This window comes from Camarhynchus parvulus, chromosome 1 (assembly GCF_901933205.1).
Source record: "Camarhynchus parvulus chromosome 1, STF_HiC, whole genome shotgun sequence".
In the NCBI taxonomy this organism is placed as follows: domain Eukaryota; kingdom Metazoa; phylum Chordata; class Aves; order Passeriformes; family Thraupidae; genus Camarhynchus; species Camarhynchus parvulus.
The window spans coordinates 87,587,486-87,607,846 of NC_044571.1; the positions used below are offsets into that span (position 1 = coordinate 87,587,486).

Below are 20,361 nucleotides of genomic sequence, written 5' to 3' on the forward strand. Positions count from 1 at the left end.
ACTGCTGTGTCTCTCTTGGACTGCAGAGCCCAGAACTGGACACAGCACTCCAGAGGAGCCTCTTCAAGGCTCAGTAGAGAGGAAGCATTGGAGGCAGAGTGCACGCGAACTTGAGCCTGGGTTATACAGACCAACAGGAGATGGCACACAGTAACAGGGATTTCAATAATGTCAAGAGAGACTGACCAAGGATCAGACTTGTGCAGCCACACTGTCCTTCCTGACCTGAACCTGGCAGGGCTAGGGGCTGGGGCAGGGGCTCGGCCAGAGGTTGGGGCAGGCACAGCTGCGGCCACGCTCGGGATCCCCGGAGAGCAAGCGGGCAGGGAAGACTCTTTTGGAAAATCCCCCTCTGGAAGAGGCTGGCTGGGGTAAGCGGGAGGGGTTCGGCAGCACAGCCTAGGATCCCGGAGGGAAGCCGGTGCCGCCCAGCGACCCGCCCAGCGGAGCGGCTCCGAGGGGAGGCTGCCGGCGGCCGGGGGAGCCGGCGGGGCGCGCGGCACGCAGGATGGCGATGGCCGCGGAAGTGACAGGAGTGGCTGCAGCCGCCTCAGAGTGCGGGATCTCGCAGCGCCCCCACCCCCATTTGCCGTCGCTGGGCTTCTGCGAAGGAAAGCAGGTCGGGGGGGCGGAGAGAGAAGGGAGGAGGGGCACGGCGAGGAAGGGAGGGAGGGAGGGGGGAGAGAAAGCGAGCGAGAGAGAGGAGCCCGGAGAAAGGGATAAGGCAGATCCTGGGAAGGGAGAGAAAGAGAGACTCCTGCAGGAGGGGAACCTGGGCGGGGAGAGGACATTGCTAGTGAAGGGCCTGGAAGGGAGCGCAAAGATCGGGACTGCTCACAAGCATCCGACTTGTTGAAAGACATCGAGCGAGGCCAGAGGCTGTGCCCGGGGCCGGGGGACAAAGCGGCGTTGGGCGCGGATCGAGAGGGAGCTGGCGCTGGCCCACCGGGATGGTGCAACTCGAGCGGTGAAAATGGTCTTTGTCCAACTTTTCTGATGCCGGGAGGCCGGGCGGCACGGCTCTAGCGGGAAGGGCTCCTGCGAACACTGCTCGAGTAATGCTGGGAAGTGGAGGGGGTGTTGCTGGAGTCCTGCACAAGGTACCGTGGCGGGCGGGCGAGGACGGGCATTGTGAGTCCGGCCGGAGCGCACGGAGCGAGCGGGACGTGGTGGCGAGTACCCGCGGGTCTCTGCCATCCGGGGTGGGGGCACAGAACAAACGGGGACTACTTCGAAAGGGGTTAAAACTCCTCAGGCGATGTTCTTTTTCCTCCTTTCCCGGTGTGTGCTGTTCAAAGGCGGCGTTACCGGGACCCTCCCCCGAGCGCACGCCTGCTGTCAGGTGCCGGCCGTGGGCACGGGGAGGACAGATGTGGGGAATCGGGTCACGGCCTCTCCGCTCACGGAGACTGCCATCCCCCTCAGAGCCCTTCCACACGGCCGTGGTGCGTTTGGTCTGCTCCCACGAGCGGTGTTTCCCCTCTCTCTAGCCCCCTGGAGAACCGTAGGGAAATGCTGCCTTTGAAGTCTCTGAAGTGGGGCTTGATGGATGCTGGTGTGGGTTCGCGATCCTCGTGGAACGACACAGGGGAGGCTCTGTGGCCTTGTCTGTGGGTAGGGTTGCTCAGCGCTCTTGGGGACAGATGGCTATATGAGTGCTTGTGGCAGAGAAAAGCCATGTTAGGCTATTTCTCAAGGAGATGATGCAAGTTACTACTACTCAAGCTAAATAAATCTGTGAATGTGGGAGGGCCTGTTGTGATGGGTAATTTTAATTTTGCCTTTTGTGGGATTCACTGAGATGATTTCACTTACTCTGAAGTTTGTCTTGCTATTACCACACTCATTCGGTTGGGAAGGAGTGTGAGTATCACCCGCCTTTCTTACAAGTTCCAGAAATCAGAGGGTGAAGATGGGGAAGCAAATCTCCTCCCAAGGGGCATCCTTCACTAGCAATGATACCAAGTCATGCAGATTCATGATGGAGTGAGGGGGCAAATGGAAACAACAAAGTCAAAGGAGAAATAGCTGCCACCAGACACGTCTGTTAGAGAGACAAATCTGTAGCCTCAGCTACAATGAAGGACGAGGCTTCCTTTTTCATTGTTTTATAGGTTCTAATCCAAAACATGGAACTGGGTGTGGGTGTACCTCCTGTTTAGTCACAGCTGATCCACCTGCCCTAAGCCATTAATACAAGATTTATTGGCTACTTTTAGGTATTTCTTCATTCCCGGTTTGAAATAATTGCAATGCTGATGTTCCTTTAAGAGAAGGAAAGGAAAAGATAGTCCACAATCTAATAATCCTTCTCACCCCATCTCATTGCAGAAAAATAATAGTTTTTCTCTAGAAGCTCATTCCCTAAATTCAACACCTTGCACTACTTCAGTTTACTTTGCTAATGTATTGGCAAGCTTCAGATAACTGCACATAATTGCATCCTTTCCTTTTCTACCTTTTTACATGTATGCTCTCTTAGCCAAGTTACACAGGCACAGTTTTTGATTCCTTGACTTGTGTGCCCCTCTAGCCACTAAACATTTTTTCTTGTCTTCTGAGTTCTCTCCTATTTGACATTCTTACCCTGAGCTGCTCAGAATTGTTTGCATGGCCATGTGTTTTGATTTTTGGAAAAAGCATCACTTTGGGGCACTGGATATTGTATGAAGTATCTCTTTCTAATTTAATCACTGAAACCCCATAGAAAGTCATGTTTTATTGCATTGTTCTGAAGTTCTCATGGCATGAACACCTTAGGACTTTTTGGAGGGGTTGGGGAGGAGATGTCGAATTCTTTTTTCTTTTGCCCAGGCCTGCTACTGTCTTTGCCTCCTGTATTTTGCTTGGAGGCTGACCAATGGCCCAGTGTAAATCCTTTCTGGGGGGAAGGCAGCTGGTGGCTCCAAGGAGACAGCTGCTTATTCGCCAGCATGCTCCCATAGGCTGCCAGCAGATGTGTCTGACAAGGGAGCTGATCCCTTAGCCCATTGAGAATTGTCTTCCTTATGCCTGTAGGGATTCACTGTGTGGATCCCTCTTTGTGCCCAGGTGCAGATGGCTTCCCCTTCTCCCTTCTGATATTGCATGTGCCATATGCAGAGAATCATGTAAGAGATGAGTGTATTCCCCCCATTATCTCGTGTGCCTGCAATTAAGACAGCTTTGGTTTTGGGCCAACTTTCCTTCCCTGGATTGTCAGAAGATTTATGCATACTTTTCCTCTGGTTCAGGAATGCTTCTGTCTCCAGATCTGTTCTCCCTAAAACCTTATTTTCCTTGTATTTCATTATCCATCAGCAGTGCCTGTGCAGAGGGGGTTAACCTGAAGTCCCTACAGATTAGTGCAGAGTGCTTTTGGAGCACGCTTAAGGTTGCACAATATATTTTTATTTTTCATTTCTGTGGCCATATTGCATGTGTTTACTGCACACATAAACAATAGAAGGTAGAAGAAGTACAAATTGGTGGTCAAACTAGAGCTTTATAATGTTATTTAGCCAGCAAACAAGAGGGCAGTGTCTTCTAAAAAGGGTGCTGTCATTAAAAAGTATTTATTAAGAATATTCCAGATTGTCTGGTTTTGGTCATAAATGTGATGATTTTTTTCAAAAATCTCAATGACTTATTTCTGTGAAAAGTTGATTAAAAGTTTAGGGGGAAACTGATGAGCCCCTATAATACTGACATTATTTAGTCTTGTTTGCTGTTGATTTTTTCCTCAAACCTGATTTAGTATTATATTACAGTTATATCTTGCTGTTGATTTTGATTTTGTTAGCAAGTTTTGTATCATCTTAGAGAAATACAGGTATTTCTTCCAGCTACCGACTGCACGCATTCAGCAGTTTCCCAACTCATTATGACCTTATACTTTAGCTTCTTCCTGATAAATCTTGGACTGGATATCACTCTTCTCTCCATGTTTGCTCTTTGGCAACCATGAAGTATCATGGGCTTCAGGGGTGTTCACAAATGTAACACAGGTATATTTTTTAAATAATTCTGTAGATGTTGTACGACAGCAAACTAGCACTTTTTCTCCAGTGCTGCTGTGTAAACAGACCCCCAAAAGGATAAAAGTTCCTTAATTCCTCGTGTCAGCCACAGCAGTCAAACATGTGAGCAGCAAGTCTGAAAAAGAAAAAGCCATTTCATGTTGTCACTCTTCTCACACTTGATTTATACAAGGAGTTTTAAACTTAACAAAGAACTACACTAGTACTTCCTTCTCAGAGGCACTCTGTTGTGCTTTCAAGAAATACTCCTCTGCCACCAGAGGAGTAATAGAAATTATTCTCCAGAAATAGAATTTTATCAGAAGGGTACGGTTAATATATGTTGTGTTTTAAAAATTGCAATTAAAATGTGTGTACTTTTTGGAGATCCTGTCACCTTATTTTATACTGAAGGTGCTGTCCTGACTCTTAAAAAGCCATCACGGAGCAATCTGATGCTTCTGTCACAGAGGTCCTACTTGAAGATTGCTCTTGAGACCACTTCTGACAAAAGCTCTTCTAGTCACTGGTTTCAATTTTCCATGCCTCCAGAGGCCCCTGTGCATTCTGCTACTCAGGCCTGCTTGTCAAGAAGATTTTTGTTCAAACATTTCACATGCACAACTGCATGCCCGTATGCACGCACGCGTGCGCATGCCCGTGTGTGCACACAGCTGCCGGCAAAGAGCAGAAAAAAGGGCTGTCCTTGCAGCAGAGAAGATGCTGGGTACCGTAAGAACACAGCCTCTCCAGCCTGAAAACTGCAGTCTTACATGTGAAAGCTGAATCCTTAAGCTCTTGATTCACCTTAGGATGGAAATTCTCGCCAGCCCAGACCTGCACATTGAAACATACATGACTTCATTTTCAGACAGGCTTTTTTTTTTTCCCCTGTCTCCTTAAGCTTGCCAAGTAAATGATTCCTCTGCTGATTCTGCAGTTTCCAAGTACAGTTTTTTGCTCTGTGCCATGTCTCTGGAAAATATCCAATGTGTCTAAATCATGTAATTAAACCCTAGAAGCTAAAGACTGAGAACTACTGGCTCTTTGTAAGATATTTCTGTTTTAGCATACTGATGTTTCTCCAAGTTACTGTAAAGCTTTCAAAGCTCCCTAAATGACCTGATCTCTCTCCCACTTACTACAAAACACTCACATGATATGAATCTGTTTGGCCCAGCTGACCACTTCAGAGGCAGTGTGTAGGATACAGACGCCTGTGTGGAAGCCTTTAGCATCAGGCTTACCACAGGTTCTCTCAGATCCTGGGGATGTGTGCAAATGGAAGCATGGTTCCTTGGCAGAACTCTCTTATCTTAACTATTCTCTAAGAAGAGAGTGGGATGTCACAAGAGGGACAATACTACAGATCCCTCTGGGCAGGTTTTGAATAATTTCAATTTAGAAATTCGAACTGGGCTGTTTATAAGACTGTTTGAATTTCCAAATGTTAGGTTTCACTCACAGCTAGGATCAATTTCATTCCAGTACGCACAATCTGGAATGCTTTCTGCACCAGGAAGATGTTTGAAATTACTCTTTCTTGGGTTTGAGCCAGGAAGAAGCTGCTGGAAGCACAGCTGGATTGGGATGCATGCCTGCAGTTGTCTCCCAGATGGTCCCTTCCCTTCCTAATGTCAGTAGGCTTTCAGCTGGTGCCAGCAGCAATGGGGATGCAAATATGTACTGACATTTTCACTTTTCAGTGAGTTTACTAATCCTGTTTGGTGCATGTGTTGTCCATAAAGGGGCTACCATATCAGCAGTTAGCACTGCCATCCCTGTGGTATCAGGAATGGAATAGTGCCGTTGAGGAATGTTTATTTCATTGCTAGTGCAGAGAGGATCTTAGTGGTCTTCTCCTCTTCCAGTATCTGACCATGTTAGAAGTACATAAAGATGTTCTCATGTGATGTGAGAACAAATTCTGGTGACCAGAGAGTAAATCAGGAATCAGTTAAAATCTAGGGGATGGGTAGAGGCTTTGACAGAGGAAATTTTCTTAGTTTGCACGTGCCTTGTTCTGCTTGGACATGTATGTGGAGTCAGATGCTGAAGAGTAATTAGTCTTCATTTTGAGCCTTACTGTAGCTACCTTTTTGCTTGGGGCCCCAGGCTGAGCACCAGAAAGACATTTGGTGAAATAACGTAATGGGAATGATGCATGACTTGTGCGCCTTGTTTCAGTCAGAAGTTCTCTTAACTCAGACTGCAAGAATGGTGTTGGCGGTTGTGTGTTTCTAATGGGTGATTTTACTACTCTTGAATTAGAAGTGGCTTTGGATGGTCACAGACAACTGCAGGTTCTTGGAAGAACTAAGAACATCTTTGGGCAGAAGGTGGAGGGCCATGAAGGAAGGGCCAGAAAAGGCCCTCCAGGAAGAGGGATGAAGCACCTCTCCTGAAGACAAGCTGAGAGAGCTGGGATTGTTCAGACTGGGGAAGACTCTGGAGTGACATTATTGTGGCCTTACAGTACCTAAAGGGGATGTAAGAGAGCGGGAGAGGGACTTTTGGTGAGGACCTGTAAGCAGTACAATCTCTGGGAAAGACTTCAGACTTAAAGGTTGGTGTAGAGGAAGGAATTCTTTACTCAGAGGGTGGTGAGGCACTGGAACAGGTTGCCTGGTGAAGCTCTGGATGCCCCATCCCTGGAAGTGTTCCAGACCAGGTTGGATAGGGCTCTGAGCAACCTGGTCTACTAGAAGGTGTTCCTGCCCGTGGCAGGGGGTCCGAATTGAATGGTCTTTAAGGTCCCCTCCCACCCTAGCCATTCTGTGATTCTGTGAAATCAAATTAGTGACTAGATCCCTGTTACCTGAGAAGAATAGCTTTAAAAATTGTCTCCTAAATAGATTCTTTTGATTATGTCTAATGGGTTACCCTCCAAAAAGCGTATGTGATGACAGAGTGTGAAGAAAGCAAATCAGTCTTCGGAAACAGAGTAAAACCAAAAATGTTAAATTCTTTAAAAGAATTAAACTAAAACAGATCTTACTCTGTTTGATAACTTAGCACCTACTGGACAGTCCTAATTGAAAGGATCAGAATAGGATCCGTTGAATTGTACATTTCCCGCTTCTCTTGGCCAATAGTCTGTACCAGGCCACTGTACCAGGCCAGTGTTGAAAAGAGTTGTGTATATGGAAGTCAGAGTGGGAAGGGAAACTTGCCCTAAATCATTAGAAAGTTCTTTAAAAATTAGTTTTTAGATGATTTTTTTAAAGGCTTAGCCTTCCCCTCTTCCACCCAGATCATAGCATATCAGCCTGGCATTTTCAACTTTTTTTCTTTTGTGCCTCTGAACCTGTGGTGTTGAAATTGTACAGTCCCTGACTTTATGGCACTAATGCAAATGCACAGAGACTATTTGTGTTTGACTGTGTGAACTTCTGTGCCACAGCACTGATGAACTGGGAGCTCAGTGAAGAGCAACAGAAGTGATTAGGTGACTATAGGGAATTTTTAAAATGCTATTAAAAAGCACTAGCTTACTGATGAGTGAAAAAGGTTTGCTCTGGAGTAGTTAGAGTACCTAAAAGACTGTTGACAGGATTCTAGGCAATATGCTGGCCAAAGGAAAAGGGCTGGCTCAAATTGCCCAAAGTAGATGTGGTTTCTTCCAGCAAAGGCCTGCATAGATTGTGGAAAGACATGGAAGCCTTATTGCTAATGACATTTAAAAATATGACTAAGGAAGCTTAAGAAATACACCGACAAAAATCCTGCAGTTGATATGGTACTGTAAGCCAGATGTTGTCTAAATAAAGGTGCCCATCTGCCTTATTTAATTTCTGTTATTATAGTCTTGCCAACAGCTGGGGGAGGGACTACCTTCCTGCCAGAAGATGTGCCTTGGATCTGCTCTGTTACGACCAGGACTGGTTGATATCCAGGGAAAGGAAGTGGTGTATTGCACTCACTCCATTTTAAATGTAATCCTTTGGTTTTGAGGTTGGACGTGGATGTAACGAGAGTAGTGAGCCCCAGCATCCACACTGAAATATAAATAAGCCTTTGAGACACTGAGGAGGCAGGATGAACTCTGAGAATTATGTGTTATTGCTTTCATCTCTGGCACAAAAAATAATACAAACATGCATTAGAAAGAGATGCTGTGAGCCTGAAATATCTTTCTACCATAACCTGCTTGGCCTTCCCTTTTCCTCCTAAGACTGTTTCTGTTCTGCTGAAATATTAGTGGCACATAATGTCCCCATTTCCTGAGGGTGGAAACATTGAACTGGAAATGCAGGATGGAGAAGGAGGGAAGGACCTGAGAACAAAATTGGCTGCTCTTCAGGCTCTGCCAGTGGCAAGTTCAAATTTTTGGTGGAGCTCTCTAACCCACTTTTGCTACACATGGGCTCTTTCTGATGCTTCACTGAACTCAGGTAATTGTTTCAAGCCGTCATTGCCATTCAGATAATCTCTTCTTTGGAGCATTCATCTGATTTCTTTTCTTCAAGCTACCGTTTCTGCTTCAATTCCTTCTCAGTTGTCTCGTAGATGAGAGCCAGTTTTGGGCAACCTGATTGCCAAAATCAAAGTGAAAACCTGGTTTTAGCCTTGAGTTGGCATGAATCATTAGTGTTGTTCTCTAAATAATCGTCTAGATGGTGACAAAAGTTGAAAGAAACTTAGTGTGAAAGACCAAGTGAGATGTTTCTGAAGTCCAACAGAACTCCTGTAATGTCTGTTCTTGTTGCTCAGTTCAGTCATTTTAACAGTGAGACCAAGGCACTAAGAGGAAAGACAACTGAGTCTGAGTGAATATTATGGATTTCAAGACTGGAACTGAAGACAGCAAAACTGGGGAAACCATATATTTTCTTGCCTTGGTTCTAGGTCTCATAATTCTTTGCTTTGTATTCTCAAGAGGTTGCTGCCAAGGTAGCTCCCTAATTGCCTGTCTGCACAGTGAAGTAACACCTCCTGCAAAAAATGGCTGTAGACAGACTGTAGTTAAGTGTTGGTGTGCGCTTCTCAGAGTATGACCAGTGCAGTGCAGGGTTGTTTTATGATGTTTTAATACCTAACATGAATGTGAGACTCAAACTAATGGTAGAACAGACATAATTCCCATCTTGGCAAACAGTGGTCATGAAAGAATGAAGGCTGTGTTGTAGAGCTCTTCTCTGAGCCATTTTCTCCCTCCCTCGTAGCTTCCTAGTTTTGTGCATATATTTCCACATCAAACACACTAATTTACGTGCTGGAGCTAAAGCTTGTATATTGTACAGCCTGTTGGTGCAGTCAGCAAAACGTAAGGGAATCAGCTTGACTGAATATAATTTTTTATTCTCACTCCCATTCGGGGAATATGTTATGTTACAGCCCTCTGTTGGGGCAACCTTATGAACTCAAAACCTGGTATTTGTAATTCTGTGGGGTTATAACTAGATGGAAGGTACCTGGTAATCGTTTGCATGGAGTGAAGGTAGGAAAGTAGGTTTGCACAGCAAGGTCAAAGCAGTGAAAAAGTCAGTAAAGTGATCGTGCTTCAGTGCTTTTCTGCCTTGTTGTTTTACAAAGAAGCATTCTTGCTTCTCTTAACAGGAATAAAAACAGTGATGATAAATAATGCTAGTAATTAAATAGTTTTAATAGTAGCCTCTATCTGCAAATGCATGAAGCCAACAATTTGTGAACCAAGTTCTATGACAGCCCAAGGCTGTGAAACTGATTAAAATGGAAAAAAGTAGTTTTAATTAACCCTTAAATTATGAAGCACATTCTCTGAAAACCCAAGCTGCCTCATTGAAGCCAGACAGGAGGTTAATAAAAAGAGTTGCACTTAAATTAAGATGCTTTAATATTATTAGTCCTTTCTGTAATCTGTTTTGAAATGACAGTTTCTCCCATGGAATGAAAGGCAATTTCAAAATGATGGGAATTCCCATAGAAGAGGAACATTATCTTTTAACCGGCTGTCAGTGCTGCCACTATATCCCAACAGGCAATATAACCTTGGATTCTGTGAATATGAATGACATGCATTTTCTGCTTATGCTAAATATTTCTTACTGTAAAATCCTCATGAAGTCAAAAGCAAAATTAGAGATGAGGACAGTAAGCATATTTTTGCAGAAATTGAAGTTCTTTACTGCAGCTGAAGAAAATACTAATCCTTACTAAAGGATTTTGCAAAGTGGTCCACAATGAACAGTTTAAGAAAAGTATTTTCAGCTTGTTCTTTTTTTCCCCTCCATTGTATCTTTTGAGTGTTTGTGCATGGATCTTGCTTCATATATTTCTAGACATGCCATGTAAGGCTACATTCTTAAGTTACAATGGGAAAGAGCATTAGTATAAAGCATCTCTTTTCTTAGACTTACTAATATCTTGGTGTTGCAAGGCACTCTCACTTTTGCTCCTGCTCAACCCTTCAGGCCCTTGATTTCTTTTCCAGTGTCCTGAGAATGCCTTTAAGGCTGTTGTTCAGCTCTGTGTTTGGGTTGTCTGTGCAGATTTGCAGTTGCATTTGCGGATTGGTCAGCAAATGTCAAGGTTATTTTTCTGATTTGTGGCATTGCTTGTCTGGCCATTGCAAACACTATGCTTGGCTTCTTTACCACTTGCCACCCATCAGCAAACAGAACTTGGTATACAATAACTTTAATTTCACTTGAAAAAAAAAAGCATGATCAGCATTGCTGAGTAGATGAGAACATGATTTTAGGGACATTCTCTTTACGTCACTGTCGTGGTTTAACCCCAGCTGGCAGCTGAGCAGCGCACAGCTGCTTGCTTAGCCCCTACCATCCCACCCCTCCCATCCCAGTGGGATGGGAAGGAGAATTGGAAAAAGGTAAAAGACATGAGTTGAGATAACAACAATTAGAACAGTCTAATAATTGGAGTAAAATAATAATAATAATAATGGTGATGATGATGATGATGATGATGATGGAAAGGAAAGGGGGAGAGAGGCATAACCCCCAAAAACCCCAAGTGACTCATGGTACAGTTGCTCACCACCCACTGATGGATGCCCAGCACATCCCTGACCCGTGATCTACAGATGCTGGCCACCTCCCCTCTGTTTATGTACTGAGCATGACATTCCATAGAGTGGAATATCTCTTCAGCCTGTTGGGGTCAGCTGTTCTGACCATGCTCCCTCCCAGTTTCTTGTCCATCTCCTCACTGGCAGAGCATGGGAAATCGAAAAGTTCTTGATTTAGAGTAAGCTTTACTTAGCAACAACTAAAACATCTGTGTTATTAAGAGTATTCTCAATCCAAAATACAGCTCTTTGCCAGCTCCTAAGAAGAAATTTAACTCTATCCCAGCCAAAACCAGGACAGCAAAACATTCTTTGTTTGATAGCCATTTATGAAAATGTGTTATTTCCCTTCCCCTTTTAAATGCTGAAATAGGATGCATCTTTTTTCTTGTTTTCAGACATCTTCTATGATAAAATTTCAGTGAATTTTGGGGTGTTTGTTTAAAATTAAGTTGTATTAGAGAAGGAAATTTTCAAAGAATTTTTAGTACCACAGATTACTTCCACCCAGAAGTTAATAATGTGGTGATCTTCAGGGATACTTGAGTCTAGTATTCTAAACTTAAAATTCTGTACTTAGAATTTTGGAAATACAACATTTTACACAGTGCTTAACAAAGGTTTGCAGCTGTGCCCTAGAGTTTGTGAATTGCATATTTTTTTCTTTGCTGAAGCCTTATGTCTTCCTTTTGTACAGATGAAAGTATAATTGTTGAAGATAAATTATACTTTAAGTTGATAACATCGTGTGTATTTCTACATAGATGAAAGTGCAGGGATCTGTGCAGAGTTGTACTGAGAGAGGTATCCTGAGAAATTAGAGTAAAATCAATAACAGGACAGTGAAACCATACCCAGTGGGTACAGTTGTCATCTTCTCTTTCCATCAAAGAAGATAAATGTGATGGACAGCTGTCAATTCATTTCCCCCTGTTTGCACAGTCTCCGTTATTTACAGTATGAAAATTCAAAGGGAGTAATTTCTGTATCACTTCAATTCCTGTTATATTTTAGAAGAGTTTCCTGCTATATTTAGAGAAGAGGCAAGTAATGGATAACATAAATAACAATTAATTTCTTCACATTTTTCATTCTATAATGCTGTTAATATTTTGGAGCTGGGATTTTGCTTCCCGGTATTAATGTTAGAAACTTGACAATAATTGCCAATGTTTCTTTGAAAACTACACAAATCAGTATAAAAATTGTCAGTGAAGTCAAATCTTGTGAGGTGGGAAGAAATTGTTTTCAGGAACTTAATTGTGTTTAATATGTATGTAATTCAAGTGCATAATAGATGGAAAAAAGAATCTGTATCTTTAATTAGAATATTTATTTTATTTGCTGTAGTTTCAAGACATCAGTGTGCATCTTTGTTAGGCATAGCAAAACATGATGTGGAGGCATTTCTCCATGATGTGGAGAAAGGCTCCAGTAACACAGGGCAGCTGTGAATGAATTTTACTTAGGAAGACTAAATTTACAAGCTGAGCTGTAAAGCTGCTCTAGCCAAGTATGTCATGGCAGAGAAGAGTGATTTAAGGGAAGGCACTGTAGTTATCTAAAGAGATGCTAACCTGGCCTCCTGTGTGGTTTGGGAGATTGTAGAGAGGCTCAGAATCTCACCAGATACCTTCAGGCTGCACCTGGGGAGTCATCGAGAGGGAGCTGTTCTGCTGTCCATAGCTCCCTTTTTAATTAGTGCAGGTCTTAGTTACCCTGGTGAACATGATTCAGCTCAGTCCACTGACTGTAGAGGTCATTTGAGTCATTACGCTTCTAAGTTGGGCACCCTGTTAGAGCCTCAAGGGTTTAATAAAAATTCATGAAAATAAGCATCTCTTTCTTCCCTTTAAGAGCTATGGAAGTTCTTAATTTGGATACCACTAGGAAATGTATAATCAGAGCATGGAAGATCAGCTTCACAACGCCTGGTGTTTCCATGGTAAACAAGGAAATAAATGCCTTTCTTTGGAGAACATTCAGAATCAGCTTTTGGAGTCTCATTGTATACTTAAGGGATCCCAAGAGAAACAGACACAACTCTTATCTAGATAATCTCTAGGAAGCAAATGATCAAGCCAGCTATGAAGTATGCTCTTGAGGAAGTATTCCTTTAAACTTAGTTATGCATTTCATCTAGAGCGTTTCTCTCAAAATTAAATGAATCAACTGAACAGACTGTAAAAAATCCACAAGGGTTTTTTCCATAAATCCTACTCTTATCTCAGATATTTTCAAAGTAGTTCGGAGTCATTAAAAATAATCTCAATTAGTAACAGAGGATAAAAGGATATACAGCAGCTATTGAAATGATCTATTTATTTAGTCAATCATTTTTCTGTGGTGCTTTATGTGTCCCAGTAATAGAATTTTTGAAGAAAACACATTAACTTCATTATATTAAAACCCTGAGCGATAAATTATGTGTTGCTCCCCCCCCCCCTTCACTTCCTGTTTGGGGCGTAGAAAGATTTCTATGAATAGCAGTTATTGTAATTATTGTCTAAGAAAGAAGGTAGGCAATATTATGTCAGGCTCAGACTGCTGGACAGGCGCTGAGTGACAGCTTTTCATAACAGCATTGTGAATTTTATCCCAGTGAGATGTGTGACCACTGCTGCAAGGGTATCCCAGTGGCAAAGGAACAATTATAGTAGGACAGAACCGGGGGCAACAAAGGACGGGGGGAGGCCTTTTGCTTGATGTGTAACACCATCATGATTCCCTATTTGTCATGAATGAGAGGTATTAATTCCACTTTTTGTACTCTGCCTAAATGTGGTGAATCAGTGTGCCGCACAAATTAATTGGAATAGTAGTTTATTGACTCTCCCAGATGTTGTGCTCATTTATCTTTTTAATGGTTCTTGCTGAGAGATAATATTAAGCTGATATGAGTCACAGTGCAAAATGTGCAGGAGGAGGAAAGACTGTGTTTGCAAAGGTACAGCATTTTCTCTACCCTGGAGAATTCTTGAGGTGCATTTATTTTGTGTGAGGAATAGGTATGACAAATACAGGGAAAATTGTGGAATCAAGTGTAGCAGAGGGAAGTTAGACCCATATAATGATTTCTACTCTGAAATAGGCCTAGAGGAGTCAGTTAACAATGAATGAGGAAGAAGCATTGTTCCAGTGGGAGGAAACAAGATGATTTGGAAAAGTTCTTGGAACAGATAAGAAGAATTGAAAACATAAAAAATTTGGCACTGTTACGACTTTAGCTTCTATTAGTAGAACAATATCAAATACGTAAAAAATACTTTGTTGCACGAGGATAGACATCTTTCCAAATCTGTTAGAAGTTCAAAATGGGGATTGGATGAATTCCTAAGGAGATACTAAAGTGAATCAATTGGGGGATATTCTCTAGTAATCTTTGTCTTACATTTGTGGATACCGGAGGAAGAGGAGGAAAGTGGGTCACATGGAGGTCAGGCTTGCAAGCCATCTGCACACAGCACCTCTTCCTGGCACTGGAGACAATGAGAAAACTTGGCTTAGGTGGACATTCATCTGCTTCTGCATTTTCTTATGTGTTGAAGTGTAGAACTCAAAGAAGCAGCTATATTCAGGCCCTCATCTTTTCTCCAGAAAGCTTGTGCAGTACCAGAACAATCCTAGATTTTTTCTTAATCTGAAATGGGTGCCTGAATTCCTCCTGTGGAAGCCAGACAGATGCGTGGTTCTGATGAGTGGTTAATGCTATTTGATGTCAGGTTTTGCAGGTGGTATCTGTCAGAGGGGAAAAGGGTCACTGTACTTTACTTTCTGATCTGTGACTACATATCGTCTGTGTAGTAAGCTAGAACGTGCTTCAGTGAAGATCTGTCCGAAGTTTTATGGTTGGAGTCAAGAGGTTGAGAAAAGGAGGGGTTTTGTTCAAAGCTTAGGTCCACAAGAACCTGTGACCAGTACAGAATTAACACAGTTTATCTAGCTGTCACTGTTTTTGATCAGTCTCAGAGTGCTGTGCAAACCCCAGAAGAATAAAAAAGCAGTCCATTCTAAGGAAGACCCCTCTTAGGTTTATCACGTGCATGACCACCTCCATCAACACTCCACAAATATATCATTGGGGTGCTCTCAAATAAGTGACTGCACAAACCTTGGAGCAAACCTGCTTCCTTTCTAAAAGAAACCACAGGCACTGATGGAAGGGAATTCTTGATTAATGCTGACCTGTTTAGCAGCACTGGTGCCCTATGGCTCTTCAGGTGTCATCGCTGACAATGCTTGAACTTTGAGGGAATCCTTTATTTGCATAAAGAAGCTGCTGCAAAGCTACTGGCTGCATGAAATGCTTTGCCACAGCTTGGGTACAGCATGGACAGGCAGCAGCCCTCTTTGTGACAGAACTCTCACAAGCACAGAACTGTACTACTGTCAGTTGTTTTAGCACATGTGGGAGCACTATCACTATCTCTTCTGTAGCGCTGAGCATCATTTGCCTGGAGATAGTATTGAAGTGTTCCCACTTCAAGATTTGAGTTCAGAAAAAGTGAGAAATTACAGCACCGGCCCTGTCTGGTGAGAATAAACAGGACTTAAACAGTGCCAGTCAAGCCAGGCATGCTGTTTCATATTCAGGGTTTCCAGCTGAAATGGCTTGTGTTTTCAGTCTTGGGTAGAAGAAGCTTTGAGGTGCTTGGCAAGACCTGACTCTCTTCTGTTAAGATAGAAAGCAAAAGAAATTGAAGGAGATTGTGACTACATGTAAGGAAGAAAAAAATCCCCAGTAAAAAAAAAAAATTAAAATTTCCCAGTTCAATGCTGCTAAGGAAGCCCAAAAAAGTTGAGGAATCTCCGTTCTTGGTGGTGTTCAAAACTCACCTTGACAAGCTTCCCAAGGAACTCTACTCCCTTGCTGGTTGTTCAACTAAGAAACCAGGGTTCTTGGAAACAGTGGTGGTGAGTGTATTTATCTCTTTAACTGGGAACTCAAACATAAATTTTGGTAATCTAGGTACCACAGTGATGGTGCCAAAGTAAACAGTCATGATAGCTTTGGTGAGTAATATAAGGAGACAACCCAGAAACTTCCATCTCCCATCTCTTGGAGCTTAGATTTACAGTAAAAATAATATGAGTAGTCTTTTCTGACTGCTTGGGATCTTCACAGTTTTATAGGGTTGAATCATTAAAAGACATTTTAATCCTCAGGAACTGTCACTTCTCAGTTTAAAATTTTCAGGACTTCCAAGGAGATAGAAATCATTCCACTAGCTAAGGAAATATATGCTAAAAATAGGTTATCATAAGAGGATTGACAGCTGGTACATGAGTGGCAAGTTCATGTACTTGGAGGAGAGGGAGGAAGAGGAAAGGGTATTTAAGGAAGTTTATCAAAGGATCCTGTCCACAGAGGGTGTATTGCTTTGCAGTTGGATTTGGAGGAGTGTGGGGAATAGTGGATTCCATAGCAAAGAGAAGTAATCTTGCTGAAAGCAGTTTTGGAGCAAGTAACTAGCTGAGGCGGCCATGGAAAGGTGCTTGTGTGGACAAGAGAAGAGGGTGGTTGGAAAGTTGGGATGGTTTGAGGTTTCTGTTTACGTAGTTTGGTGTAGGGCAGAAGTAGTAGGAGACCTAAAGAATGAAAGATGAGCGTCTTTGGGTGTAGTCAGATTCTGTACACATCAAGTGCTAGGGGGAAGGGCAGGGCAGTGGTTAGCAATTTAGGGGCTTGGTGCTCTTTAATTCACAGAGGCTAGTGCTTCCCTCCTACTCTCCCTTAAATGCTTCCATAATGTTCTCTCTATCCTTCATTGTAGAGTAAGCATTTTTCATTGAGGTGTGGAAGAGGCAGAAAAAAAAATTAAAAACCCAAAACCTAAAAAAAAAAGTTACGTTTTTTATCTGCTAAATCACAACCAGCTTTTTGATTTAGCCATAGTTTATTTTAAGGAAAATAATTGTCAGTCTAATCCAGACAACGGCTGCATGATTCCTCTTGAAGAGCAATGTAACTTTGGTGAGATACAGGGGAAACCAGGATAAGACAAACAGGTGTTGTAAGAGAGATGTGCTGGTGAGGAGGGCAGCAGAAGAACAGTTGGTTTCCTTGGAGCTAGAAGTTGTTTTGTGTCTGCTTTTGTGTACGAGGGATTTTTTAGTTATATCTGTTTTGTGGTAATTTCGATGCTTTGGTGTGAGATCCAGCAGCCAAAGCGTATTTGGGTTCTGTTTTGTGCTCTGTGATTCCGACGTTATGTGACATGAGAATATCTGAATTGCGAGCTCTTTTCAAGCCTTCTGCAGATAAATGAGGTCCCTTGACTGAAATGAAAGTATTCTTCATTGTCCTCTGTTCCTGCATTTGCTTGCCTTCATTATGAATGCTTAAAAGTCCCCATCTCTTAGGATTTCACTGGTCTAATAAAAAGCTTGCAGATATTATACTATTATAGATTGCCAGTACAAATGGTGAGTATTTATGTCTCCATGTAGAGGTGTCTTGCAGGCTTGATTTTGGTGTTCCCAGTCTTAGTTTTGGTGGCTCAGGCAGCAGTCTTTTCTCCTTTTCCAGGAGACTGCTGTTGTGTGCTTGGGTATTTGTTTCTGTAAAGAAGGACTTTCGGACTTTTCACCCTGAAATTTTCTCCTTTTTGCAGTTGCATCCAGTGGTGGTTTTTTTCTGTGATGTGTTGTGTTGTATACATGCTTCATAAAGTAATAAGCAGTGCCTGTATCCATCCTCACATTTAATCTTAATTTTTTCTCAGTAATATTTAATGGTTTTATTTTTCTCTTTCCTCAGAAGTCATGGACCAAAACTTTTTCCTCTTGCTCAGATTCCTTTAGTTTCCTAACGTTTTATTGACGCCCAGTGTGCCTTTGGTTCATCTGTCTTGGGTGCTCTGGGTTCTCACTGGGAGCAGCAGAAGAGAGAGCTGTTCCATCCTGCCCAAATTTCTCTCCCTCTCCAGTAAAGCAAATCTAATTGCACTCCACTGCCTTTTCTCATATTCCCCAGGCTGCTTTTTCCTCTGCTATGCCCAACTTGCTCAAATCCCCTACTGCAAGGTTTTCAGATAATTGCACTGAGGCTGCCCCTTTTAATTACAACTCTTCCCCCCTCCTCCCCTCTTTCAGCCAAGTTATTGAGCCATTTCTGTATATTGCCTGAGACATTTTTCTTTCTCCTTAGCTACGCTTCACTGTCTCACTGAAGACATTGGAGCATTTTCAATGCTCTCCTCAAAAAGCACCTGAAGAAAAAAAACATACTGGCTTTTTGCATGCAACCTACATATTACTGTGATATTTCTCTGTTAGGCTGAGAATTGGACAGATGGAGCTAGAATTACCTTGCTTAGCAAAATTGTTATGCTGTATTGATCTAATGCAGTGCTGGATTAGGCTACGTGCCGCTCCCTTACTGTAAGATAAGCTTTTATGTCAGGTTCTTAATGGTGGTGGTAGAATTTTATTTGGATTTTTTCCCACTTAGGATAATAAACTTGGACTTGTGTGCTTTTTCTGGCTGTAATGCAGGCTCCCTGTTTGACCTTAAATATCACAGTGTTTGCTTCCTCACGTACAACATATCAATGGGAAAAATACTGTCCAACTTAGTAGTGTTGTGCAGTCATATGCTTAAAGGGACAAATGCCTGCATCTGAAATGCAGTAGGAGTGTGTCAGCTGTGCAGATTTGTGTTGGCAAAAACTCTCCTGTCATGGCTACTGAGCTGAAGAGTCCTTAAAAGGCAAAGTGTAAACTACAAGAGACAGAATTTGAAAAGCATACAGGGGAAATGGAATGGACACCTTCCAAGAAACATTGCCAAAGATGCAGAAAGGATCAGGACTTCAGTAATAGTACAGCCTATACTGTGGTAGAGATTAATGTTGATTTGGGAACCACACCGTCCCTGATGCCATGAAAGTCTCAAAATCTGTGTGTACTGGCAGTGCAAAAATCACCTGTGACTGACTGAAGTCTTGAGGGATGAGTATATGGAAAATACTGGGTCTGTGCTACTCCTTTTTACCCATGTCTTGGAAGTAGTAAATGATGGAACGGGTGTATAAAAACTATCAGTTTTATGTTAGAGTGACCTGATTTCTGTTTCTACCTTCTGTTTTTTCCTAAACAGTATTTCTCTGCGAAGACCTCTGTGCTTTAATTTGAAAAGGTTTTAAAACACTCCAAGAAATCTCAGACCATTTCAAGAGAGTGGTATGTGCTTGTTGAAGATGGTGGTATTTACAGAGAATCTTCATGGATTCTAATGCTGGCATCAGTGCAAGAAGAGTGTCGGGAATGGGTTGGCTCTGGATGGTCTTCTTCTTTCATCTAGTCACCTCATTAGAAGGTAAGAACAGATGTTTCACATCAACTTTAAAGTGTTTTCTGTAGAGGTTAAAAAAAAGAAAAGTGTGCTCTCCAGTATGCTTATATCCTAGTCCAGATGAGCATTGAGCACATGTCTTTCTGTTTGATGGTTGATCACTATCTCTTGGGATTTAAAAAGTTATTAGTATTGTTTCTGGTGGGAGAGGCAAACCCTCTTATGAAGGATCATTAGTGAGCATTACTACTAACTATCTTTAAAGCAGAAGTGACTGCCTCAAAGAATAGATTTTTTTTTTTTATCCAGGAATAAGTTCATTGTTTATGCTTGGTGTGTATTTGATTCTCGTGTTTCTGTTCTTGCACCATGTTCGCTTTGTGAAACAATCTCTGGACGTTTATACTGTTCGAGAAGACAGCACCCAATGGGCTGAAATCAAGAGTTTTTGTCTCACCTCTGAAAAACTTGCCTCAAATAATAGATATGGAGAGAATGTTTTGCATTAACAAGAAGAGGCAGTTCACATTCAGCCAGCAAAGAGGAGGGAGAAAGCACTGGAGGCAGGGTAGGGAAAAGGTAGGCAGGGAAAAGAGGTGCCAAGAAAGTGGCAGAAGAAAGAATAGATGATAGAAGGGAGGGTGATGAGAGCAGGAGATAAGATGAGAGCTGTGGAAGAGAGTTAGAGAAGGGCAGAGGTACTGTAAACAGTCCCCTTGTTTGTTCCGAGAATATCCTTGCAGCTACATGTGCTCAGTGAACTGTACTGCTTTGTGATGAATGTTCATCTCTTGCATTTCTGAAAGCCACTGAAAGAGGAGAGGAGGGAGAGATGGAATCAAAGGGAAGCAAGGAAGGACCTAGAGGACAGGAAAGGAGAATAGTGTGAGATCTAATAAAAAGAGGAAAGCTTGTTAAAGCATCCCTTCTCTTAATAGGAGGGGAATACAGTGTGTGTGGGAAGTTCAGAGGCTAAATAATTAATGTATGATTATAATACAAATTCTTAAATCCCCGAAATTCTGTGAATTGCTGATTTTAAAATTGTATTAAAAGTT

General features: G+C 42.4%; 1 protein-coding gene across 2 annotated transcripts in view; it reads left to right on the forward strand.

Moving 5' to 3' along the window:
* Nucleotides 1–492: 492 nt before the first annotated feature.
* EPHB6 (EPH receptor B6) overlaps nucleotides 493–20,361 on the forward strand; it is a 66,429-nt gene continuing 46,560 nt past the window's right edge. Inside the window, exons 1-2 of one of the 2 annotated variants that reach the window (XM_030966154.1) lie at nucleotides 493–619; nucleotides 19,109–19,327. In XM_030966154.1, the coding sequence (XP_030822014.1) occupies nucleotides 19,234–19,327 (94 nt within the window). In that variant the 5' untranslated portion in view covers nucleotides 493–619; nucleotides 19,109–19,233. Of the gene's footprint in view, nucleotides 620–690; nucleotides 1,101–19,108; nucleotides 19,328–20,361 lie in introns of those variants that run through there. The other variant, XM_030965340.1, reaches the window with a different exon arrangement.